A 26,264-nucleotide genomic window follows, 5' to 3' on the forward strand; every position below is an offset into this window, starting at 1 on the left:
GAGACTGCAGCTGGGCCCAGGGATAGGGCAGTGCACCAGACGGCAGCATGCAGAGGTACAGAATTGATAGATGCTTCTTCTAGCTAAGTCATACCCTTGAAGAAGCCTTCAAGGATGACGTTCCCTCCAAGTCTCTGTTAGCAGTTTAGTGTGAAAAAAAAAAATGCCCCCATACACAGCATGCACATGTATACATGCAGTGACTATTTTTTTATTTTCTTTTTTAAAATTTATTTATTAATTAAAAAAATAAACAAAATAAAACAACACACATAATCAGTAATTCACAATATCATCACTTAGTTGCATATTCATCATTTCTTAGAACATTTGCATTAATTCAGAAAAAGAAATAAAAAGACAATAGAAAAAGAAATAAAACGAACACAGGAAAAGAAAAAAAAAGATTGTACCTACCACAGTGACTGTTTTTTGTATGCAGTATTGTGGGGGGTCACATTTCATTCTTTTTCCATGTGAGTATTCCATTTTTGCGGCACCATTTGTTGAATTTTGGGGGGCGGGGGGAGTGGTGGGAAAGTACATGGACCAGGAATTGAACCTAGGTCTCCCACATAGCATATGAGAATTCTACCACTGAACTATCCTTGTACCTCCCATGCAATCACAGCTTTTATTACTTTTTATATCATGGATATATTTCTATGCCAAAAACCTTATAATATGTAATAGTAGAGTATTCTATTATATGACTATCATAATTTATTCAAATAGCTCTCTGTTCACAAATATTTAAATTGTTTCCAATTTTTTGCAATCACAAACAGTATTATTGTGACCATCCTCTAAATATACTCTGTGCAGCCATGTGACTGTTTCTGAAGATAATTGTCAAAGACCGTGCACATTTTACCTTTTGAGAGGCACTGCCAAATCACCTTCCAAAAAATATTTTGCCATTTTCACTCTTCTCAGCAGTCTAGGAAGTGCCCATTTCTCCACCATCATTGCCATCGCCAGTAGTTATCAGTTTTCTTAATCTCAACCAATCTGACGAGAAAGATTTTGCTTTCTTTAGTTGTCAGTGAGGTTAAGCATCCATCAGTATATATATAGAGTGCGTGTATTTAAGCATCAGTGAATCGGCTGTTTGCATCTTTTGTCGATTTTTCTAAGGGAATGTTCATTTTAGGCAAGAAACTAATGAGGCAGCAGGTTAGCAGAGAGATGTACAGCAAGTACTGAAGAAGCACTTCTAGGTTGGTACATCAGGGAGGGCCTCTTAGAGAAGGTACTGTTCATCTGGTGTGATTCCCTCTTGGAAATGTTATGTTTCCTGTTGAATGATGTCTTCTAGAATAAGGATGGAACAGTTGATGTCCATAACCCAGGAGGAGACAGAGAACCTGCGGCGACGTGAGATTGCCTGTGAGTTGTGGGATGGGGAGGGGTCCCTGGGGCCAGAGCCTGGACGGACAGGGGTAGACAGCCCTCTCTATATTGGTCGCCAACAGAGGGTGGCAAGTGTTGACCCTCGAGGAGGGAAGCAAAGTTCAGTCATAGAGCCTGGGCTCTTGGGCTTAGGCTAGACTTGAATTCAGAAGCCCAGCTTGGACGCCAGCCATGTGACCTTCAGGGCGTTGCTCGTCCCTGACTCTTCTGCGCTTCAGTTTTCTTATCTATAAATTTGGGAAAATGATTTTGAAGAGCTCATTAGGAGGATCAAACGACATAATGCCTGGGACAAACTGAGCAGTTCCCAAAGCCTGTCTGTTGTGTTTCTGTTATCAAGAACTGAGGTTGGTGGCCTCTCTGTTCCTGGAAAGTCATCTCCTTCCCATCACTCCCCGGGAGTGGCCCTGGGAGTCCTCCGCCTCCACACCACGGGGGAGGCCCCCATCTGATGCCCAGAAATGCAAACCTCCGGCCAAGGAAGGCCAAGGAGGCAGGTCCTCATTGTTAGTTAAGAGAAGAAATTATTCTGTTTGGATAGTACATTCGTCAGAGCCTTTGTCAGAGTGGGGTATTCCGGGCCCCCTTAAGCAAGGTTTCCTGTGTCCCAGGTATCGTGCTGAACACTTCCCATCCGCCATTTCATCCTCATCACCGCCCACGAGGGGCCATAGCGTCAATCACCCTGCTGTAAAGAGCACTCTTAGCCACCTTTTTAAAAACAAAGACAAAAACAAAAACACAGTTTTGTTTATGTTTGCAGTAAAATCTCTGGATGGATGCTTATCAAGTTAACTGTGGTTATTTCTTAGGAATGGTATCAGTATTAGAGGACTTTTCCTTTCATCTTTTCAAAATTCCCCATTGCTTAGATTTTTTTAATGAGAATATTTTATTTTTATAATTTAAAATGTCAGTAAAAATATACAAAAAGGCAATAAAAAGGTAGCACCCAGAATTATTGATGGTTTATGGGATCGGGCTGTCCTGTTCATTGCTGAGTGGAGTATGAATCTACAGGCTTTTTCTGGAGAAGAAAGTGGAACCCAAGTTATCCATGACCTTAAAACTATACACTTTTTTTTTTAACACTTTTTTTTTAATTAATTAAAGAAAAAAAAAGAAATTAACCCAACATTTAGAAATCATTCCATTCTACATATGCAATCAGTAATTCTTAATATCATCACATAGATGCATGATCATCATTTCTTAGTACATTTGCATCGATTTAGAAGAAGAACTAGCAAAACAACAGAAAAAGATATAGAATGTTAACATAGAGAAAAAAATAAAAATAATAATAATAGTACAAAAAAAAAAAAGACAGACAGACAAAAAAACCTATAGCTCAGATGCAGCTTCATTCAGTGTTTTAACATGATTACTTTACAATTAGGTATTATTGTGCTGTCCATTTTTGAGTTTTTGTATCTAGTCCTGCTGCACAGTCTGTATCCCTTCAGCTCCGATTACCCATTATCTTACCCTGTTTCTAACTCCTGCTGGACTCTGTTACCAATGACATAGTCCAAGTTTATTCTCGAATGTCGGTTCACATCAGTGGGATCATACAGTATTTGTCCTTTAGTTTTTGGCTAGACTCACTCAGCATAATGTTCTCTAGGTCCATCCATGTTATTACATGCTTCATAAGTTTATCCTGTCTTAAAGCTGCATAATATTCCATCCTATGTATATACCACAGTTTGTTTAGCCACTCGTCTGTTGATGGACATTTTGGCTGTTTCCATCTCTTTGCAATTGTAAATAACGCTGCTATAAACATTGGTGTGCAAATGTCCGTTTGTGTCTTTGCCCTTAAGTCCTTTGAGTAGATACCCAGCAATGGTATTGCTGGGTCGTATGGCAATTCTATATTCAGCTTTTTGAGGAACCGCCAAACTGCCTTCCACAGTGGTTGCACCATTTGACATTCCCACCAACAGTGGATAAGTGTGCCTCTTTCTCCGCATCCTCTCCAGCACTTGTCATTTTCCGTTTTGTTGATAATGGCCATTCTGGTGGGTGTGAGATGATATCTCATTGTGGTTTTGATTTGCATTTCTCTAATGGCAAGGGACACTGAGCATCTCTTCATGTGCCTTTTGGCCATTTGTATTTCCTCTTCTGATAGGTGTCTGTTCCTGTCTTTTTCCCATTTTGTAATTGGGTTGGCTGTCTTTTTGTTGTTGAGTTGGACAATCTCTTTATAAATTCTGGATACTAGACCTTTATCTAATATGTCATTTCCAAATATTGTCTCCCATTGTGTAGGCTGTCTTTCTACTTTCTTGATGAAGTTCTTTGACGCACAAAAGTGTTTAATTTTGAGGAGCTCCCATTTATTTATTTCCTTCTTCAGTGCTCTTGCTTTAGGTTTAAGGTCCATAAAACTGCCTCCAATTGTAAGTTTTATAAGATATCTCCCTACATTTTCCTCTAACTGTTTTATGGTCTTAGACCTAATGTTTAGATCTTTGATCCATTTTGAGTTAACTTTTGTATAGGGTGTGAAATACGGGTCTTCTTTCATTCTTTTGCATATGGATATCCAGTTCTCTAGGCACCATTTATTGAAGAGACTGTTCTGTCCCAGGTGAGTTGGCTTGACTGCCTTATCAAAGATCAAATGTCCATAGATGAGAGGGTCTATATCTGAGCACTCTATTCGATTCCATTGGTCGATATATCTATCTTTATGCCAATACCATGCTGTTTTGACCACTGTGGCTTCATAATATGCCTTAAAGTCAAGCAGTGCGAGACCTCCAGCTTCGTTTTTTTTCCTCAAGATGTTTTTAGCAATTCGGGGCACCCTGCCCTTCCAGATAAATTTGCTTATTGGTTTTTCTATTTCTGAAAAATAAGTTGTTGGGATTTTGATTGGTATTGCATTCAATCTGTAGATCAATTTAGGTAGGATTGACATCTTAACTATATTTAGTCTTCCAATCCATGAACACGGTATGCCCTTCCATCTATTTAGGTCTTCTGTGATTTCTTTTAGCAGTTTTTTGTAGTTTTCTTTATATAGGTTTTTTGTCTCTTTAGTTAAATTTATTCCTAGGTATTTTATTCTTTTAGTTGCAATTGTAAATGGGATTCGTTTCTTGATTTCCCCCTCAGCTTGTTCATTACTAGTGTATAGAAATGCTACAGATTTTTGAATGTTGATCTTGTAACCTGCTACATTGCTGTACTCATTTATTAGCTCTAGTAGTTTTGTTGTGGATTTTTCCGGGTTTTCGACGTATAGTATCATATCGTCTGCAGTGATAGTTTTACTTCTTCCTTTCCAATTTTGATGCCTTGTATTTCTTTTTCTTGTCTAATTGCTCTGGCTAGAACCTCCAACACAATGTTGAATAATAGTGGTGATAATGGACATCCTTGTCTTGTTCCTGATCTTAGGGGGAAAGCTATACACTTTTAATAATTATTCTTAGAAAATAATAGAATAATCAGACATACACAAGGGCAAGGATGGTCATTAAAGTATCACTTAATTGCAAAACAAGAGTCCAAATGCCCCAAAATAAGAAGTTACCTAAATGTGTTGTATATATATATATATATATATATATATATATCAATAAAATTACATTTTAAAAAAAAGATTACCTAAATAAATTTTTGTAACCCATACATTGTAATACTCTGCAGCCATTAACATCCCATTGCAGAAGGATGTTGATATTGTTGATATGGGAAAGTATTCATCATAGTGAAAAATGCTGTCGTTAGTGTGATGCCATTTTAATTTTTTAAAATCCGTAAATATACATAGAAAAACCACCAGAATATATATCAAAATGTACTCATCTTTGGGTGACAAGATTATAGGTGATTTTAAGGATATATGATGTTCAGTGTTTTACAGTTAGTCAGCCTTTCAAGTTTATGTTGTTTTCATAGTTAAAAAAAAGTTCAAGGGTGCCTGTCAGGCGGGTAACCAGGTAAGCCCTGCACAGCTAGTTCCTCAGCTCAGAGGAAATGCCTGCCACACCCCTACCCTTCCTCAGCCATCCCCTGGTGTCCCCACAGCCGCCATGCAGCAGATGCTGACCGAGAGCTACCAGGTCATCCAGGTGGCCTATGAGTCCCAGAGGCAGAACTTGGTCAAGCAGGCCTGTTCCAGGTAAGGTAAGAAGAGGCTTCCTGAGAGAGGGAGTTGAGGAGCTGCTTTGGGGCCCAGGACCGTGGGAGGAGAAGATAGCACAGCCTCGAGTGTGCGGTCAGGGCAAGTAGTGACTGGGCTTTGTGATTGTGTATTGGGCTGTGATAAAGTGATAGTAATAACAACCATTTCTTGTGTACTTCCTGTGTGCCAGGCACTAGGCTAAGTGATTTATTGCATTAGCTTTTCGATTCTATGAAGGTCCATATTGTTAATAGCCCCATTTTACAATTGCAACTCCAAGGTTCAGAGAGACTGTGTTATGTGCTAAGGAAACAGGTAGCAGAGCCAGGATTTGAACTCAGGCAGAGTGTGGTCTTAATCGTGATGCATGTATCAGTCTCTGAGGGTTCTGCAGAGTGGGGAGCAGGATGTACTGGAGGAGTAGGTGAGGGGACTGCTTCCATGCTAAGGCTGCTCTGGGGTCAGGCTCACTGAATCATCGGAGCACCGGGGGTTTCTGCAAAAGGAGCTGTGAGTGCTTTGCAGAGCCAGTTGAAAAAAGCTTCTCAGTCGATGCTCAGGAGCCCAAGACTGGGGCAGGCCAGCAGCCCTGGTGCCCTCATGCTTCTCCCATCCAGGTGGCTCTTGCACAGCTGCCATCATCCCCAGGTATCGGCATTAGGCCAACCTCTTTTGTGTCCCCACAGATGTGAAGATTTTGCCCTCCTTCTTCTATTTACTGTGAAATCTTGGCAAAGTTACTCTCCTTCCCTAAGCCATAATTTTCTGATCAGAAAAAGAAGGATAAATGATTGTGCTTACTGCATGGAGCTGTTGGAGGGTTTAATGAGTGTTAATGAACATAATGGCACATAAAGAGCCAATAAATGATAGATTGTAAAACAAACAAACTCAAATCAAGACTGCCAAACTGTGGACATATGTGAGACTGCAAGTTTGGGTTCTTGTGCTATAGTCACTAAACTTAGAGTGGGGGTCCAAGAGGCAGAAACACTGGGGTGGGGGTTACAGACATTAGTGCCTGACAAGGAGAGCTTTCTAGTGGTCTAAGTAGCTTGCCTGGGAGGTTGTGAGCTCTCCATCTGCGAACGGTAGGCAGAGACCAGGAAGCCATGTCAGGAGGGATGCAGGGGCATTGTAGAGGGGCTTCTGGTCAAGCATAGGACAAGAGGATCTACAAGATTCTCTCTCCTGGTTTCCAAAGCACACAGCCCCTGTCATCTTCCCCCAAGGGCCGTGGAATTTGGGCAGACTCTATGCCTGTGCCTAGCTCAGGGCATGGCCCCCAGCAGACACGCTATAAATGCTGCTGAGTGAATGAATGAGTTCTCTTGATCCCCTCCAAGTTACCTGGTACATAGTAGGTGCTCGGGAGGTGTTCACAGAGTGATGAATTTGCCGTCTTCCTGGTAGCATGGCCGAGATGGATGAGCGGTTTCAGCAGATTCTGTCATGGCAGCAGATGGACCAGAATAAAGCCATCAGCCAGATCCTGCAGGAGGCGAGTCCTTGCCCTGGGGTGAGGGGGGCGGTGGGGAGTGGGGTTAGGAGCTGGGGCAGAGCCCTCTATGCCGCACTCATCCGGGATGGTGTGTAAGGCCCAAGAGGCTTAGTGACCTTAAAATTGTATGGCCCACCGAGGATGAGAGGGAAATCATTACCTCAGGGTAATGATTCTCTGGTCTCTGAAATCTAGAGAAGAACCTCCCCCTCCATGGTGGGTGCTCCCTCACCGCCCTGGGTCAGGGAGGGGCTCTGCTGTAAGGATTCAAGGGTGGGAGGTGACCAGTGATTGCAGTACTAAGGTCAACCCCGAAGAACACAGCGGAGCCTTTGACTTCTGCTCACTTCCCAGCGCTCTGCCCCTTCCTCTCATTTCCTTCTACCTTGGGTGGCACATAGTAAGTGCTCGGTAGATGGGCAGTTGAGGGAATGAAACAAGGAAGGGCTCTCCATTATTTCCTCCCTTCTTTGCCCATATCGTTCTGTTTCACTTTTCCCCTGCAGCCCTGTTGGAATCTCTTTCCTCAACCCTTACATCTGTTCTCCTCCTTGCCTTTCTCTCCTTTCTTCTTCCGTGGGGTGTATCTCATCCCACCACCGTTCTGCCCGTCTTTCCCTCAACCCTGTCTCCCTAAGTTCCAATCTCTTTATTCTTCCAAGATAATTTGAGTTGGTGATTATTGGGTTTGTCTGAGGAAAATTCTGTTTCTTGGAGGGAAAGTCTAACCTTGTGGTTAGGTGTGAGGCTCTGGAGAGGAAGGGACTTGGTTTGGGTCCCAGGACTGGTCACTTCACTTCTCTGACCCCCACCCTCCTCATCTGTAGAGTGGGTGGGAGAAACCCCCGCATCTTTTATTGCACAATGCGTGAGAAGCACTGAGTGTAGCATCCTGCATTAATTAGCTCTTGATAAATATCATTTTTAAACATTTCAATAAGTGAGTGGAAAAGTTATGTCCCTCTCTCTAGGGAATAGGAAAATCATTCACATATTAAGGCATTTCTCACACAGACTTTGCATCTCCCCTTGGATGGGGGCTCACTGGGAAAAGCAAGGGTGCTACAGCCCTGCTGACACGCCTGTGTCCTCTGTTGCAGAGTGCGATGCAGAAGGCTGCGTTTGAGGCTCTCCAGGTGAAGAAAGACTTGATGCATCGGCAGATCAGGAACCAGGTGAGTGCTGGGGCCTGGCCCCACCCTCCCTAGGAGACCTTTCCCTCTGGAGAACTGCAGAGGGAGCTCAGCAGGATGGTAAGAGCAGTTAAGGTTTGAATCCTAGCTCCTTAGCTTGCCAGCTCAGCAAGAGATCTCCCCTTTTGGAACCTCCTTTTCCTCACAGACCTATTTCAGAGAGCTATCAAGAGGCCGCACTTTAAGTGCCCTCTTCCCAGAGCCTGGCCAGAGTCTGTGCCCAGCAAACATAACAAGGTCTTGTGATTTCCCACAAGGCCTCGGGCTGAGGGATGGGCCTGGTGTTGACTGTTTGGGCAGCCTCTGCACTGACCATGCTCCACACGAGAGGCAGTTCAAACCCCAATGACCCCAGAAGCTCAGACACAGCAGTGGGCTCAGGCGGTCTCTGGACAGATGGGATTCCCACCTGAGTTACAGGGAGGCATCACTAGCCTCTGCTGACCCAAATGCCTGCTGTGGAGTGGTCTAGGGGTGGGAAGAGGAGAGGTATGGTCTCATCCACGTTTGGTTGGAGAGTGAGCTTGAGCCAGTCCCCCCAGGCTGGCCTGCACGTCTGTCTGCCTCTGTCAAGTGAGGTGGGTCCCTGCCTCACTGGGCTTTCATGGGGGTGAGGCCGGGTCTGTGCAGATGCACCCATGGAGGGGTAAGCCCAGCAGGCATGAGGGTTGATGATGTAGCAAGCTTTCAGGCTATGGGAATGCTCAACGCATCATTTTCAGCATTATTTGAATTTCACATTTTCTCATTTTTTTTTTCTGTTCTTTGCTATTTTGACCAAAACCAACTTACCTTTTTATTTCCCTGTTTAATTTCAGTCCCACATTGCCAGACATGAAGCTCATTCCTCTGACCAGGGGTTGTTGGGGTTATAGGGACTTAGGGTCATGGAGATAGGACAGAGAAGCCATTGGCTGTGGGGTATGATCATTAGGGCTAAAAGCCCCTCTCACACCCAAAGGGTGTTTGGTAACCCCCAGACATTCTCACTGGAGGTGGTCTTGACCTACCAGGCCCTAAGTCAGGACTTCCTAGGGAAAGAGCTCACTCACCAGCTCTGTGTCCTTGGGCAAGTTACTTAACCTCTCTGAGGCTTAGTTTCCTTGTCTATGAAATGGAGGCAAAATTCCTCCTAACAACCAGAGGAGCAATTGATGAAATGATGCATATAAAGAACATAGCAGAAGGCCTAGCACACATTATGTGCTCAGTAAATATGAGCCATTTATTATGATTATTATTCAGTTACTTCCATTACCACCTGCTCTCCACCTTCCCTACGACAGCTATTTCAAGGAGGCAAGAGCACTTGACCAGGAAACAGCTCAGTGATACTTGTATATCTGTCCTTTACTCAGGCCTGATTTGAAGGAAAACCCTTGATCCGTTCCATAAGCCTTTGTGTGGCATCCCCTCTGGGACAGGCCCTGTGCTCTGCTTGGTCCACAGTATAGACCAAGGATGCCAGGTCCATGCCCCCAAGCTCTCGGAGCCATGGAATAACTAATGCTTCTTAATCCCTTTATGATGTTCCTGAAGTGTGTAGTTTCCCAGCATTCAGAGCCTCCCAACCTCTCCAGAAAGGTTTTTTTAGACCTCCCTTGGCCGTCAGAGATCAGGTACATAAAATTGAACCATGGTTAATGTGAATTAAAAAAAAAATCCCCTGTCTCATCTTCTGTTTAGATTAAATTAATAGAAACTGAGTTATTGCAGCTGACACAGCTGGAGTTAAAGAGGAAATCCCTGGACACAGAGGCACTTCAGGTATGGAGGGCTCCCTGGTGTGCCCTGCCCTTCCCTCCTCCCCCAACCTGGTGAAATCCCCTACCCAGTGTCCCCTCCCCACCCCTTGCAGCTGCTCTGTCAGCACACATGCATTAGGAACATCTCCAGCAGAGAGAGGGCAGGTCTTCCTCGTAGCTGTGACACTGGAGGATGCCCCCAGCCCAGCTCAGGCCACTGTGAGGAGTCGGGTCCTAGGCAGGAGGGATGCTAGGAGGGTCAGAGGAAGGAGGGTTTCATTGCCGAGGCTCCCCAGGCCAACATTTCCATCTCCGCATTTTCTTTGTTTTGGAGCGGGGTCGCTAATGAGCTCCCTGTCTCTTTTAAGCCATGCTTTTGGGTGCTGGTTCTACTCACTGGGCTGACATCCTCTGGGGAAGGCGCTTTCCTAATATCCCAAGGATGTCTGGGAAAGAGGACCCAGCTGTGCCTTGTATCACTGTCTGCAAGCCGCTTTGTGAGCTCCAGCCTGGGTGTCTGTTCACAGAGACAGGAAGGTAGCAGGGACTAGCAGACAGCGTCCTGGGCTGGAAGTCTAGGACCTTGGTTTTGTCCCAGATTAGCCTTGCTATGTGACTCTGGTGGGGGAGTCTGAGAGGTTCTTTCCCTTCTCCAGACCATAATCTCCCCAAATATACTGTAAAGAACTGGATAGAGGGTGCATGAGGAGCAGAGCCTTTTGTCTGTGGAGTGGTCTGGAGCTGGGAAGAGGAGAGCTGTGCTCTCACCCAGGTTTGGCCACAGAGTGGCCTTGGGCTAGTCCACTGGCCTGCATGTCTGCCTCTGTCAAGTGGGGTGGACACTTGTCTCTGTCCTAAGGTTGTCTCATGAGCTTCTCAATGCATTGAAAGAATGTTGAATGTGGAGTCCTGGTCTCAGGTCTCCCACAAATGTGTGTGACCCTGGGCAAGTCACTTTCCCTCTCTGGGCTTTCATTTCCCCCTTTCATAAAATGGAAATAATCATTTAGGTCCAGCCTATATCATGGAGCTGGTCAGAGAGGGATGAGCTAGCAAATGGGAAAGCCCTTTGTGAGTCTCAAGATGGCCTTTAGAGACAAAGGAGTTGAAGTTGCTCTTAAAAAAATGCAGTGAATGTGCTTGGTGGGTGCCCTTGTCTCCTGCCCATGAGAACTTGCAGGGCCGCAATTCCCTTGGCCTCCATGGGTTTCCTTGAGGTCCCTATTCAAGAGTAAGAGTCAAGTGGAACATGGACACAAACGAGACAGCAGAGGGCTCAGCTCTGGTTTGCATGTACCTCCATTTACATAGAGCTGTCCAAATTTGTGTGGACACCAGCCCGCCCTGCAGTCTGCTTTTGCCCACACATTCTGTAATCAGTGAGACCAACGTCAGATAGCTGCGATTTGTCATTCACTTTGGTGTTATCTCTCTACTCCTCTCTCATCAGCCACTCAGATCCCATCCCTGTCCTTGACCCCCTGGGGAAGGGAGATGCAGGCATGGAGAAGGTAGGGAGGGGGTGCCAGAGCAAAGGCCTCCTTACCTTTGTCCTCCAACTATCAGCAGATGCCTTAGAGGAAGCCCCCTAGGAGGGGCCACTGTGGGCCACTGCTGCCAGAACTGAGAGAATGGGGGGCCCCAAGATGTACCCTTCTCAATCCTGCTACTGTGCTATGGGGAAATTTGGGGGCCAAGGGTGCCCTGAGCTCACACCTCTCCCCTGGGTGTGGTCTTGTGTTGCAGGAGATGATCTCAGAGCAGCGGTGGGCCCTCAGCTCCCTGCTACAGCAGCTGCTCAAAGAGAAGCAGCAGCGAGAGGAAGAACTCCGGGAAATCCTGGTACGCATTTGCTTTCTGTGTGCAACATCCGGGGCTTTGCTTTCCTTAAGGACATTTGCCGATTTTGGAAACATTTTTGTTAAGTAATATTTGTTCATCAAAGGAAAAACACAGAGTACAAAGGAAAAGAATCTCATTTCTGAGAATTATGTCCTGCTGACATTGTGATGTTTATGTTTTTTAAGCCCCAAAATGTCCATATTCCTTGCTTTCATTTAATATATATGTATATTTTATTTATTTATTTATTTATTTTGCTTGGGCAGGCACCAGGAACAAACCCAGGTCTCCAGCATGGCAGGCAAGAATTATGCCTGTTGAGCCACCGTGGCAGAATTAATATATTTTACACCTCTTTTCATGTCATTAAAATACCCATCTACAACATTCTTTTTCGTGGCTGCATTTGGATGATCCATCATTTAACTAGTCCCCTGTTGATGAGTATTTAGATTATTTCCATGTTGTTTTTTTTTAACTTTTATTAATAGTGCTCTCTATCTTTGTAGTTAAATGTTTGAAAACAACTATGAGTATTTACTCAGAACAAATTCCAGGGAGAGGCCATGCTGTGCCCTTTAAGAAGCTTTGTTTTGTTTTGCTTTTCAGTGTTGAAAATTTATTAAACAGAAATGTAGGACAAATAAGTTATAATTCTCCCACCCTCACATGACTACATTTTGGTTTAATTCAATTAAATCTTTCTCAGTACATGCTTATTTTCAGTTTTATCATTATTCTTTTTTATCAATGTTTTGAATTAGAGAAGTTATACCCTACAATAAGCTTTTCTTTTAAATTAAAGAAGTTGTAGGCTTACAGAAAAATCATCCATAAGATACAGTTCCCATGTTCCCCTTATTAACATCTTCATTAGTGCAGTACAGCTGTTACAACTGATGAAAGAACGGTTTTTATAATTGTACTAACTGCAGTCCATGACTTACGTAGAGTTTACTGTTTGTGTTGTACCGTCCTATGGATTTTCTTTTTTACATTTTATTCTAGTAACATATATACAACTCAAAATATTCCCCTTTTAACCACATTCACTGCTGTTAATTATATTCGCCATGTTGTACTACCATCACCACCATCCATTACCATAACTTTTCCATCATCCCAAATAGAAACTCTGTGCAATTAAAGCATTAGTGTCCCATTCCCTACCTCCAGCCCAGCCCCTGTAACCTATGCTCTGCTTTCTGACTCTATGTGCTTATTCTAATTATTGCGTATCAGTGAGATCATGCAATATTTGTCCTTATACTGCTGGCTTATTTCACTTAAAATGATATCTTCATGGTTCACTCCTGTTGTCCCATGTATCAGAACTTCATTCCTTTTTACAGCTGTAAGTTTCCTTTATGTGTATGTCGTGTTTATCTATTCATCAGGTGATGGATACTTGGATTGCTTCAGTCTTTCGGCGATTGTGAACAATGCCGCTGTGAACATTGGTGTATAGATATCTGTTTGAGTCCCTGCTTTCAGTTCTTTTGGGTATATACCTAGAAGTGGGCTTGCCAGGCCATTTGTTAATTCTATGCTTAACTTTCTGAGGAACCACCAGACTGTCTTCCACAGCAGCTGCACCATTTTATATTCCCACCAGCAGTGAATGTTTGTAGTTCTCTGCATCTTCTCCAATACTTGTAATTTTTAACTTTTCAATAGTAGCCATTATAGTGGATGTAACATGGTATCTTATTGTGGTTTTGATTTCCATTTCCTTGATGGCTAATGAAGTTGAGCATCTTTTCGTATGCTATTTTGACCATTTTTTTATCTTCTTTGAAGAAATGTGTATTCGAGTCTTTTGGCCATTTTTTAATTGAGTAGTTTGTCTTTTATTGTTGAGTTGTCAGATTTATTTATGTACTCTGGATATTTAACCCTTATCAGATATATGGTTTCCAAATATTTTCTCCCATTCTATAAGTTGGCATTCTACTTTCATGACAAAGTCCTATGATACACAAAAGTTTTTAATTTTGATGAGGTCCCATTTATCCATTTTTTTTCTTTTGTTGCTATGCTTTGACCATAAAGTCTAAGGAACAATTACCTAACACAAGGCCCTGAAGATGTTTCCCTGTGTTTTCTTCTAGAAGTTTTATAGGTTAGGTCTTTGGTCCATTGTGAGTTGACTTTTGCGTGTAGACATCCAGTTTTCCCAGCACCATTTGTTGAAGAGACTATTCTTTCCCAATTGAATAGACCTGGTACCCTTGTCAAAAAATCAGTTGGCTGTAGATGTGAGAGTTTATTTCTGAACTCTCCATTCAGTTCTGTTGATCTATATGTCTGTCTGTCCTTATGCCAGTACCATGCTGTTTTGATTATCGTAATCTTGTTAATAAGTCTTAAAATCGGAAAGTGTGAGTCTTCCAACTTTGTTCTTTTTCAAGATGGCCTTGGCTACTTGGGTCCCCTTACCATTCCATGTAAATTTGATGGTTGGCTTTTCCATTTCTGCAAAGAAGACTTGGAATTTTTATTGGAACAGTGTTGAATCTGTGAATCACTTTGGGTAGAATTGACATCTTAACAATATTCAGTTTCCTATTCTGTGAATACGGAATGTCCTATTCATTTAGGTCTCTGATTTCTCTTAGCAATGTTTTATAGATTTTTGTGTACAAGTCCTTTACATTCTTGACTAGATTTATTCCTAGATATTTGGTTCTTTTAAATGCTATTGTAAATGGGATTTTTTTTCTTGAGTTGTTCTTCAGATTGTTCATAACTACTTAATAGAAACACTACTGATTTTGGGGAGATGATCCTGTACCTCATCACTTTTCTGAATTAATCTCTTAGCTCTAGTAGCTTTGTTGTGGATTTTTCAGATCCAAATCTGCAAAATGGGGAAAGGTTTACTTCTTCCTTTCCAATTTGGATGCCTTTTATTTCTGTTTCTTGCCTAATTCCTCTGGCTAGAACTTCTAGTACAATGGTGAATAACAGTGGTAACACTGGGCATCCTTGTCTTGTTCCAGATCTTAAAGGAAAAACTTTCAGTCTTTCATTGTTGCTTATGATGTTAGCTATGGGTTTTTCATACATGCCCTTTATCAAGTTTCCTTCTGTTCCTGTTTTTCTAGAGTGTTTATCAAGAAGGGGTGCCAGATTTTGTCAAAAGCCTTTTCTGCTTCAATTGAGATGATCACGTCTCCTTTGTTCTGTTAACGTGTATTTTGCATTCATTGATTTTCTTATGGTGACCCACCTTTCCATACCTGGGATAAATCCCACTTATTTGTGATGTATAATTTTCTTAATGTGCTATTGCACATTATGTTGAGGATTTTTTGCGTCTATGTTTGTAAGAGCTATTAGTCTGTAATTTTCTTTTCTTGTGGTATCTTTATCTGGCTTTGGTATGAGGATGACTTTTACCCATAGAACAGAAGTTAGGGAGTGGTCCCTCCTCCTCAATGTTTTGGAAGAGTTTGAGCAGGATTGTTGTTAATTCTGCTTGGTTGTTCAGAGCACGAATTCTGGAGCAACAGACCTGGGTCTGAATCCTTGTCCTGACCCTGACCAGCTTTCTGGGCTTTTTAGGGAAGTTACTAATCACTCCTAGCTTCAGTTTCCTCATCGTCATAGAGTTGTGAGAATTAAGGAAAATGACATATTTAATTGCACAGTGCAGGCTGGCACACAGCTCGGAAAATGTTCCTGCTATTATAATTGTTATTAGTATCATTTGTTCACCGCTTTCTCCCCAGCACCTAAAAGCAGTGCCTGACCCAGAACAGCTCTCAATGAATATTTGTTGAATGAATGAATGATCTCCAGTACTATTGTTATACTTCTCCAGCTTTGTCAGAATGGGGAAACCCAGTCCAGAAACTAAAAGTGTTCTTAGACTCCTATTTCTCTCCCTTCCTGACACCTAGAAGACTATCTTGAGTATCAGGAAAGGTAGGGCCATTTCATGGAGGACCCAGATTTTGGAGAATGTAAATGTGTAATGCTTTGCTCTTCCCCCAAGCTGACAGAGTCTCCCTCCTAGAGGTCATGGCATACAGAGCATGGTGCCAAGTTCGTCAGAGAAGCCCAGGTTCAGATCCTTCCCCCATCCAGGTGTGCGGCCTTGGCCAAGTCAGTTACCTTCCCTGGGATCCTTCTCAGCAATAAAATGGGGATAAGGATGCTTGTTGCCTTTCTCATTCCAGGAGTTTAAATAATGAGACAATAAATGAGTAGGAAAGTTCTATATAAAACACCAGGTGCCGCCCACATCTCAGAGGAGGGTCGTTCAAGTCTTCATTTTCATTACATTTTTATTTCCTGATTTTTAAGTAACATGTCTGCTTCTTTCTTGATAGATGGAGTTAGAAGCCAAAAGTGAAACCAAGCAGGAAAATTACTGGCTGATCCAGTACCAACGGCTTTTGAACCAGAAACCATTGTCCTTGAAGCTGCAGGTAAGGACTGGTGGGGCCTGCCCGCGGGGAAGGCAGGAGACGTTTTCCAGAGGGCTGTCCAGTTGTCCTCGCAACACCCTGTTGATTGATTTTCTTCAGGTGAATTCAGTTCATATCTCCGGTGACTCTGCTGTGCCAGGTCCTGTCTAGGCCCCGGTGGGGACAGAAATGAGAGAGTGAGAGGTTTCATTCTTTAAGGGGGAAGGTGGCCTGCCAGACCTGCTGCCTGGAGCAGAGACCAGTGAGTGCACAGTAGGGGCAGAGCCAGTGGAGCTGGATGAGAGGCACTGTTAGGGAACCCCTAGACTCCATCCTCACCCCACCACACACACATACACACAAACTATTTTTATTTTTAATAAAAATTGTGTTATTCTATATACCATTTTGACAACTTGCTTTTTTTGTTAACATTAGTCATGGACAGTTCTCCAGGTTCATTCATATAGATCAATCTCATTTTTCCCAGACAGCTGCATAATGTTTGCTATATGGATGAACCCTGGTTTATTTCAGCAGTTTTCTCTTGAAGGATATTTAAGTGGGTCACCATTTTCAAGTTTACAAATAAAGTGACAGTTGATTTGTGCATCTCTGTGTTGAAGAAAATCAATAACAGGGTATTGCGAGGACACTACATGTATCTTTGTAGGAGAGATGGCCAGAAATGGGATACGTTTTATATATTACATTCAATATGTATATCATGTTTCAACCCTTTGCTTCCTGTTGTAAATAATGGGTTCCTTTCATCTTGCTCAAGTGAACTCTGTCTTTCTTGTGGTCTGTCTGCAGGAAGAAGGCATGGAGCGCCAGCTGGTCGCCCTCCTGGTGGACCTGTCAGCCGAACACTACCTGCCCATCTTCGCCCACCACCGCATCTCTCTGGACACGCTGAGCCGCATGAGCCCGGGTGACCTGGCCAAGGTGGGACACAGCAGCCCCTCGGGAGTAGTCGGGGTGGGCAGGCAAGGCCGCTGGCCTAACCCAGCCAAGGGTTGACTTGCTCCTTGAGCAGTGGGGTCTGTCCTTTTCAATGTCCCAGGGCCACCTTTCTTCCAGACGGCCAGAACACCCGCCCCTTCTACCCCCACATCATAGTAATTCATTTACTCTTCACAATAAAATAATAACAACGATGCTAACACCTTTGTAACATTTGCATGTGCCAGGCACTGTTGCAAGTGCTTTTCACACGTGAACTCCATCCTCACAGCAACCCAGTGGGGTATGTGCTGTCATTATCATCCCTTTTCAGAAACAAAACTGAGACATAGCAAGGTAGTAACTAGACTGTCACACAGCTGGCAAGGTGGCAGAGCCAGGACTTGAACCCAGGTGCTCTGAAACCCAGAATCTGTGCTCCATACCAGTCTGCACTCCTGCCCCTCCCTTGGCAGATGGCAAAGTGGAGGCTCAGAAGGATTACAGGACTCATGCAGATTCACGGAGGCTGTGTTGCCTGGCATTGAGAGCTTGGGCTCTGGAGACAGGCATGATTCATGCGCTATTGCTTCTCAGCAGCATGGCCTCAGATGGGGCCTCTCTTTCCCTACCTGACACTGTGAGCTGTGACAGTGAAAGTCCTGACTTACAGGATTGTCAAGGGGCACATGGGTGACATGAGATCATGCAGGTGAAGCTGTTGGTGCAGTACCTGGCCCAGGGGAAAGAAGCACTGGCTAAACCATAGCTTTTCTAGTGTTAGTTTCCTTTTAGGCCTCAGTTTCTCTCCCTACCACACTGATAATTGGGCCCAAGCCTGAAGTGGTCGTTTTCACAGCTCTGGTGCTGTGCTGCCTCTTGCTGACCCCAGGATACCACCATCCCACAGAAGACCTCCTAATTCTCAGCTAAGTGTGACATAAGACTAGCAGGCTCCCCACAGCCCCTGGCCTGCTTCTCTGCAGCCACCCAGCCCAGGCCATAATCTGCTCTTCCTTGGACTGCCGCAGGTGGGCATCCTGGAAACCGGCCTGCAGCATGAGATCCTACAGAGAGTCCGGGAGCTGCTGGACGTGGCCAGGATACAGCCAGGTACTGACACCAGAACCTCCCTCAGGCAGAGGCGCCAACCTTGCACTGTGGTCGGGGCAATTAGCTGCTCATCTTTCAGGATAAAGATCTGAGGGCCAAATCTAGTCCCCAACAGTCCTATATCCTAAAGGAATATAACCACTAAGCCCATTCTACAAATGGAAAAGCAGGCCACGAAAATGGGAAGTCTCAGAGCAGCAGTGGAGGGGCCATCCTGGCTTCCTGTCCCCAAAATCTTTCTGAAACCCACCCTACAGACATTGGGTCCTACACACCCCAAATCCATGGAAAGATGCTCTTGATATGTTGTGAAGGGGTAAAAGCAGGTCATAAGACCCTGTGCCCCTGTCCAGGAGGCTCATGAGGGGTTAGCTGCCATGGCAGATATGGGGACAGGAACGGGAGTCAGGGGTCTCCTGTGGACTAAGCCCTAGCCTGGTGCCAGGCATTTGCTGGACACTTGATATGTGTCACTTCATGTAATCTTTGTTAACGAGGCCCTCGAAGGAGCGTCGGTCGGGTGTGTGGTCAGAGGCCCCAAGCCTCTGCTGCCTGTGGCTTCCCATTTGCACTGACTAGTGGTGGCATCTCTTAGACTCCCAGGAAAAGGGGTGGTGGAGGGACCCTGGTTCTCAGCCACAGAGGCATTTTCCAATAATTCTCCCAGTAGTCCCAGGAATTTAGAGTAAATAAAGAGAGCTCCATTACAATGATAGTTTGGGGGGCAGGACTGATACCCTTAAAAGATCTAGTATCATTGTAACAGCCTTTTAAAAACTGTTAGTGAAGAAAAAACAACCATTAGTGTTTTTTCTGATTATAGAAAATAATACGGTTTCATAATTTAAACCACAGAATCAATGAATAAAGTGAAGACTGATCAGGAAAGAAGTCAGGGCTAGGGAAAGGGTCAGGGATGTCAGTGACACACAGTGTGGGGAAATAAAGAGACTTTATTCTCTTTATCCTGGTGTCCTCCTTCAGGGCTGGCCTGCTGGGGGTCTAGGCAGGGGTGCTGCGGGCAGGCTGGAGGCCCTGCAGGGGAGCGGAAGGTGGGGGCAGAGTAGCCAAGCCAGATGCTTACAGGCTTTTCCTGTCAAGCTGGCCCCTCTACTAGGTCCTAACAGCTGCCTGTCCACCATGGCCGGGCTGGCTCTGGGGCGTAGTGGGAGAGCCAGGGATCTTGGACTGCGGCGCCACCACCATGTGGCCAAGTGGCCTCGGGCGAGTGACTCCCTCACTGTCCCAGATGCTTATCTCCAAAAGTGAGGAGTCCTACTCCCAGGGTGGCCCTGAAGAACCCAGGGCATGCTATGGATGAGAAGTCCCAATAAACAAGTGAGCGTCGACCTCTGCTAGTGTCCCCTGTCCCATGAGAGGGCAGGGCCAGGAGAGAACTCACTCCTATTTTACAGATGGAGGAATGAGGCTCACAGAAGGAAAATAAGAGGGGGTGTGGGAAGGACAGCCTCCCATTCCCCAAATCGGAGATCCGGCACCCCCAGTCTCCAGCCTCATGGGGGCATGCAGAGCCGGGGGGCTTCTCAGGCTTGGGGTCATCAGGGGCAACCCTGGCTCAGCCTGTCCGTCTGGTTCCCACAGAACTAAAACCACCTAAGGGGGAGGCCCTGAGGGCCCTGGAGCCCCCCACCACACCCCAGGAGCCTCCCGAGCCCGTCAGGCCGTCGGCACCTCCTGCAGAACTGGAGGTGCAGATCTCGGAATGTGTCGTGTGCTTGGAACGGGAGGTAAGTTCCGGGGTCCCAGAGCCGGCCCAACCCACAAGCCCCCCATCGCCTCCCTTCCCTCCCACTTCACTCCTGCCCGCAGCCTCCTCCTGTGCTCTACAGGCATATTCATTACTTTAAAAAATTTTTTTTCTCATTAAAAAAGTGTATTACGTTCCTTAGAAATTTTGGAAAATAAGGAAAGCAAAAAATACAGGAAATAAAAATCACCTGTAATCCCACGACTCAAATATGAACAATGTTGACATCCTTTTGTTTCTTTTTTATTTTTTTCAAAAAAGGGATTTCCCCCCCCCCCACTTAATAAATACATTAGGGAAAATTTCCCAAAGTATTAAATACTCAAAAACATCTTTTTCCCTATAGAGACCTTTTAAAATCATCCTTTAAAAATTATTATAAAATCAGTGCTTATAAAAATTGCACAATTAAATTTCAGTATATAAAATAAAAATCCTTTCTGTTCTCCACAACTCAGTCTTAGAAAATGGGCCCCTGTCAGCAGTTTGATTACTACATGCTCTTTAAGAAACCCAGAGATGGCAGGGTACCAGGGGACAAGTTGGTTATAAATAAAACCATACCCCTGCTGTCAGGCCCTTTCACTGGCTTCCAGGGCCTTGATATTGCAGACGCCGCAGGACGGAACAGCCTTGGGCCCAGTTCGAAGCACATCCCTGGCCATTTCCTTCAGGTTAATACTTGAAAAAAGCAAATACTGAAGCAGAGCATACACATAGTCATATGGCCTGCAAGCCATACAGGATCCATAAAATGGAGTCATTTTAGAGCCAGGAGTTTAGGGCCTGGGCAGGTGCACAAAAAGCAAGTAACTGGGCACACCCTGGTTGTCCAACAGCAGGGGCAGGTTAAAAAGTCCCTCCCGTATGGAGGGGCTCCGGCCCAGGATTAGGTGGGGAGGCAAAGAAAGCAAGCAGTGAAATGGATGGAGAATATAATTTCACTTATATTTAAGAAAGAAAGAGAGCAGAAAGGAAGAAGAGGCATAGTACATATGAGCATTTATTTTTTTCTAAAACCTGGAGAAAGTTATCAGAAAGGAGGATTCAGTTTTTGCCTTCTAGAGCGTATATTTCTGTGATGTGTGCATGATTTGTCATGACTGTGCTGTCTTGATTTTTCACGAGAAGAACAACAGAGTGACCTGGGGCTAGGAATCAGTTGCCCCATCCCCAGGGCACCAGGCTGGGACAGGGCCCAGATACCGCCCCTCTCTCCACAGGCCCAGATGATCTTCCTCAACTGTGGCCACGTCTGCTGCTGCCAGGAGTGCTGCCAGCCACTGCGCACATGCCCGCTGTGCCGCCAGGAGGTCACCCAGCGCCTGCGGCTCTACCACAGTGGCTGAGTGCTGGCCGCCCGGCCCGGGCCTGTCCCCCTGGCCCTGCCTTACCATGGGCAGGCCCAGGGCTCCAGCTCACCTTCCACCCCCCGCTCTAGCCAGACAAGTCCGAGGTGACCCTTCTGTCCTGGGCCCTGGCCCCATATCCTGGGGGCTTCCCCTAGACCTCCAGACACCTGGGCTGGGCTGGGGAGTTCCTAATCAATTCCAGACCTGGTCTGAATATTGTGCACAAAGGGAGAGGGGTTGGCTCTGCTGGTGCCACGATCCTTCTCAGGCAAGCGCCTAAGCACAAGAATGAGCATCCTGACCATTGTGATTTGACTACTGCCCAGCTGTCTGGCCCTAAGCAGGTCACTGCAGCCCAGGAACCTTAGTGTCCTCACCTGTAAGGTACAGTCCATGTGGTAAGAGGAATATCCTGTCCAAGCCGGGGGAGGCCACAGGCTTCAGGGGCTGTTCTCATGTTGGCCGGCCAGGGTGTGTCCATTGAAGACCTTGTGCCTGCAAGCAAAGTCAGTGCCTCCTGCCCCCCTCTCTGCTCCTGAATGCTTCAGGGCCCCTTCTCCCTCTCCAGATCTGTACCTCCTTAGACCCCATGGAGCTTCAGGGCAGACAATGAGCTTTACAGACCCAAAGCAGTCAATAAATCCATTTCCAGCTTCCCCTGAGTAATCACTGGGTCCTGATGGGCCCAGGGAAGGGAGATGTGACCTGGGGATAGGGGCTGGAGAGAGGGCAGCCCGGCTCTTCTGGGAGCATGTGCTGTGAGCACCTCAGTCCACGGGGAGAGATGTTGTGAAACGGGAGTTATCCAGACCTCTCCATCTTACGGCTGAGGAGCCCAAGACCCCGAGGGGAAGGGCATGAAGTGGCCCCGTTTACTGCTGAGCCGTATGCACTGAGAGCACGGGGCCATGTGCTCTCTGTACTATCATCCCAGGCAAGGGTGCAGGGGTTGCCAGAGGCCAAACCTCCAAGGTCTCGTCAATGGGTCTTAGCTGTGCTGGGTTTGAAGCCCAAAACCATGCTGACTCCTGACTCCATGTTCTTGTGCAGGTGGTTCACTGCACATCCCTAGAAGGAGCTGTCCATGCTTGTACTTGGCTGTGGAGTTTCATGTTTATGCATTTTCTGGCAAATGGGTGTGAGCAAAGAGCAGTCTTTTCTTTGGGCTCATAGCAGGTCTACTGGGAGCACCTGGGCTCACTCAGTAACCCTAGCCAGTCTCTGGGCCTCTCCTCAAGAGGGTTGGGCTGGACTCTGAGTGAGGCTGGGGGCCACTGGGGGCCGCTGAGTGCTCGCCACAGGCAGAGCGCCTAGCTGCATAGAGGGGACAGGCCCCGGGGCAGCTGAAAGAGCCCTGTCTCTTCTGAACCTCAGTTTCCCTACCTCACCAGACTGCAGGGCTAATGGGCCAGTGTGAACGCCCTTTACAACATGAGTATTCTCAGTGCAGGCGCTGGGTGCAACCTGGGGTCATCGGATGGTTTCCCCCTTGTCCCCTACACCCTCCTGGGCATGGCTCACTTGGCCAAGAGGAAAGACTGAGGCCTGGGGCTACTTTGCTGAGCCAATCTGCAGAATGCATTGTTTTGCAGATCACCTTGAATCCTCATGAGGGCTCTAGAGAGAAAGGACTCAACCCCCTTTTATAGATAAGGAACCTGAAGCAAGGAGTTTGGTACTTGCCAGAGAACCCCAGCACCTCAACCAAGGGAGGATCTGTCCCCAGCCCTAGGCCACCCTGACAGGCTGGACACCAGGGCCCCAGTGCTGTGAAGCCTGTGGTCCTGCACAGAAGGCACGTGGCCCGCAGTCAGGGCTGTGCTGACACGTGCTGACTGTGACCAGGAGTCTTGAGAGATGGCTGCTAGATCCCACAAGAGCCTGGAGCCCACCCCTCCATTGACACCCCAGGGCCCTGAGGGACCTTAAAGGTGCCATCTCTCTTGGCCTCACCCTCACAGGATGCCTTCCGAGGCACAATCGGCACAACTTTGGCTGCAGAAGCTGCCTGGACTGCTGCCAGAAGGCTGGCTACTTATACATTAGAGGCAAGTCCCGTCTCTCTGAGCCTCAGTTTCCTCCTCTCTAAATGGGAGAACACAGACATGGACCTCAAGGTCCTCGACTGAGCAAGGAGTCCAGCAGGCGGAGGTGTGTGAGGATTCCTAGAAGTGGTCTCCTGCCAGTGTCTGCCCCTGCTGTCCCCTCTCCTCCTCCAGCCCACACGCACACCCACAATGCCAGCCTGCCCCCTCCAGCCCACCTGACAACACACACAAGGCGACTGGCTTTAAATAAAGCATTTATTGATTAGTAGAAGCTTAAACAGTTTGCATAATATTTTCAATACAGTTTCTGGGAAGGATGATTGGAAAACCCCAAAAGAAGGCACTAGAGAGCATCTTAAGACGCAATGTGTCAGTAGAAAAGGTTAGTGATGTGTTTAAGGTTAGGGGTGGAGCTGGGGGGGTCCCTGAGCACCAGCTACCACCACACATCTTGTGGGTCTAAGGCCCCCACCCACCCTGGGAAGCTGTTCTAGGGGAAGGAGGATGTGGAGCTGGGAATGGAAGGGTGGAGGGGACCCCAACCCAGGGACTCTAAGGGCAGCAGTGTCTCTGCCCTCCCTCCCTCACAGCAGCGAGGAGCAAGTATGCTAAGGCTGGCAGGTTCGGACCGCTGTGGGCTGGAGGTTGCCAAGCTGGGGCCGCTCTGGCTCCACCCTCACCTTCAGGAGCAAGAAGCCAAGGAAAAGGCCAGGCCTGGAAGTGACTCACAGAAACATTTCAAAAGAACCTGGAATTTTCAGAGTGAGATGACTTGGTGACTCAGAGACAGCAGGGCCAAGCCATAGAGAGGGCAAACCCTCAGAAAGGGCCACCAGCGGTGTCTTGGGGCTCTGCGGCCCCTCACTCTGGCCCCCAGGAGCCCCATCATCCCCTCAGGCAGTAAGCACCCTGGAGGCGTCCAGAGAAAAAATCCATTGCCCACTAAGCTACTCTGCCTCTGGGAACTTGCCGACTTCCCCTCACTCTTCAGGCCCCAGCCCAAAGCATGGGTGGGGGGTACACAAGGAGAAGGGGGCATCGAGGGAGCCCCGGAGACCCATGGATCCCAGGCAGGTTAGAAAGAGAAAGACTGGGGCTGGAAGGAGAGGTGGGGGTGTGGGGGACAGAGGCAAAGGCCCTGCTCTGGCTTCCCATAACCCTCACATCTACCATCCTGGCTTCCCACTCGTGTCCCCAACAGTGTCTCCCCAGAGGTCTTCTCTTTCCTTCTCTCGGGACACTTGCCCCCCACAGGCCAGCACGTTCCCTGCCTTTCTTATCCCGGCCTCATGCCCACTGCCCCCATACCCCCTTTATGAGGCAGACCCTGAAAACCCACCCCTACTCACAGTGACCCCCATTCCCCCTCCCTCCCCAGGAGTGGTGCACCTCATCCACGAGCCCCATCCCCTCAACAGCGTCTCCTCTCACCCACAGCAGGGAAGCACGGCCAGTGCCCACTCCCAAAACTGGCCTTCAGGGCCCAGCTGGGAGAAGCAAGAGAGGACAGAAGTACCCACATATGGGGCCTCAGCATTCACCTGGTTCCAATGAGCCCCTTGGTGAGTGGAGGAGAATTCACTGACTTTTGAGTCTCAGAACACATTGCTTTCCTCTTCCTCTTTCTGAGGATGGCAAGACCCATGAAGGAAACAGAGGCCACAGAGCAGGGCCCAAGGAACAGGCACCACTGGAAGCTCCCCAACACCCCTTCAGCTGTGCCCCAGCTCCCAGCTTAGGAGGAAAACCCCAAAGCCAGACCCTGCATTGGAGAACATCCAATAGAAGAAAAAACAGGGAGCAGTAACGTGTTGACTAAACCCAATAAAGTGACTCAGGTGGGCCTCTCTCCGCCAAGCCCTGGAGGTGCCATGCCAGCCCCTGCCCCTCCCTACCCTGCAAGGCAGATCTGGGTGCCCCTGTGCCAAGAGCCGAGCCCAGCCAGCGCCCGTGTGCAGTGTCCAATAATGCCCCGGGGTGGACTGGCCTAGAACTCAGTCTGCACTCCTGCGCTGTCCTCGGTGGTGGTGTGGATCGGGGGCCGGCTGCTGGGGCTGGACATCTGCTCTCCCGTCTCCTGGTCGCTGGGCTTGGGAGGCTCAAGGTCCACGGCCTTTCCAGGTGGGGGATGCCGTAGGGGTGAAGCTGGCGGTGAAGAGGACTCGGAGCCTGCCTCAGGCTGGGGACTCTCCTGGGAGGGGGCCCCGTTGAGCAGGGGACCAGCGGGTGGGGGGCTGTCAGCCCGCAGATCCTGAGCCAGCAGGCCACGGAGCTCGGTGACACTTTCCAGGGATGCAGGGGACAGTGGCTCAGGGCTGGCCAAGGGCAGCCCTTCCTCCTCATCGTGGACCACAGATACCACCTGTTTGGCACGCCGCCGCTTCTCCGAGAGGGTGGCTGCTTCAGGGGTGCTGGGGCTGCTGCCGCCGCTGCCATACTCTTCGCCCCAGTCGATGGGCACACCCTCAGCCAGCAGGTGCAGGTTGGGGTCGCTGTTGTGCATAACCACACTGTCCCGATACAGGTTGTGCTTCCTCTGCACCGCGGCCTCCTTCACAGCTGCAGGGCCAAAGCGGGCGGTCAGGAAGGCTGAGCATTGAGATCACGGTGGCCACCACACCGACCACCGCACCCCAGCTGGAGCCCTCCTGACAGCCCGGGCAGGTGTCTGGGATTACACAGATGAGAAATCGTGAAGTGACTTATTCCACGCTTCTCTGCTGAAAAGTAGGAGAGCTGCAACCCCAACCCAGGGCCCAACCTATAACAAACCACCTCTGTTGTC

General features: G+C 47.2%; 2 protein-coding genes across 7 annotated transcripts in view; one reads left to right on the forward strand and one right to left on the reverse strand.

Annotated features, from left to right (window-relative positions):
- Positions 1-23,757, forward strand: part of LRSAM1 (leucine rich repeat and sterile alpha motif containing 1) — a 48,500-nt gene extending 24,743 nt beyond the window's left edge. For all 4 annotated transcript variants that reach the window (XM_077145417.1, XM_077145431.1, XM_077145423.1 and 1 more), the window contains 11 exons: positions 1,319-1,389; positions 5,461-5,554; positions 6,971-7,058; positions 8,159-8,233; positions 9,938-10,018; positions 11,743-11,838; positions 16,176-16,274; positions 17,070-17,201; positions 18,230-18,311; positions 19,914-20,059; positions 21,303-23,757. In XM_077145417.1, coding sequence (XP_077001532.1) covers positions 1,319-1,389; positions 5,461-5,554; positions 6,971-7,058; positions 8,159-8,233; positions 9,938-10,018; positions 11,743-11,838; positions 16,176-16,274; positions 17,070-17,201; positions 18,230-18,311; positions 19,914-20,059; positions 21,303-21,428 — 1,090 coding nt within the window. In that variant the 3' untranslated portion in view covers positions 21,429-23,757. The remainder of the gene's footprint in view (positions 1-1,318; positions 1,390-5,460; positions 5,555-6,970; positions 7,059-8,158; positions 8,234-9,937; positions 10,019-11,742; positions 11,839-16,175; positions 16,275-17,069; positions 17,202-18,229; positions 18,312-19,913; positions 20,060-21,302) is intronic.
- Positions 23,721-26,264, reverse strand: part of NIBAN2 (niban apoptosis regulator 2) — a 52,832-nt gene continuing 50,288 nt past the window's right edge. For all 3 annotated transcript variants that reach the window (XM_077145449.1, XM_077145466.1, XM_077145456.1), the window contains one exon: positions 23,721-26,038. In XM_077145449.1, coding sequence (XP_077001564.1) covers positions 25,467-26,038 — 572 coding nt within the window. In that variant the 3' untranslated portion in view covers positions 23,721-25,466. The remainder of the gene's footprint in view (positions 26,039-26,264) is intronic.

The sequence above is a fragment of the Tamandua tetradactyla genome, chromosome 2 (assembly GCF_023851605.1).
Source record: "Tamandua tetradactyla isolate mTamTet1 chromosome 2, mTamTet1.pri, whole genome shotgun sequence".
Lineage (NCBI taxonomy): Eukaryota > Metazoa > Chordata > Mammalia > Pilosa > Myrmecophagidae > Tamandua > Tamandua tetradactyla.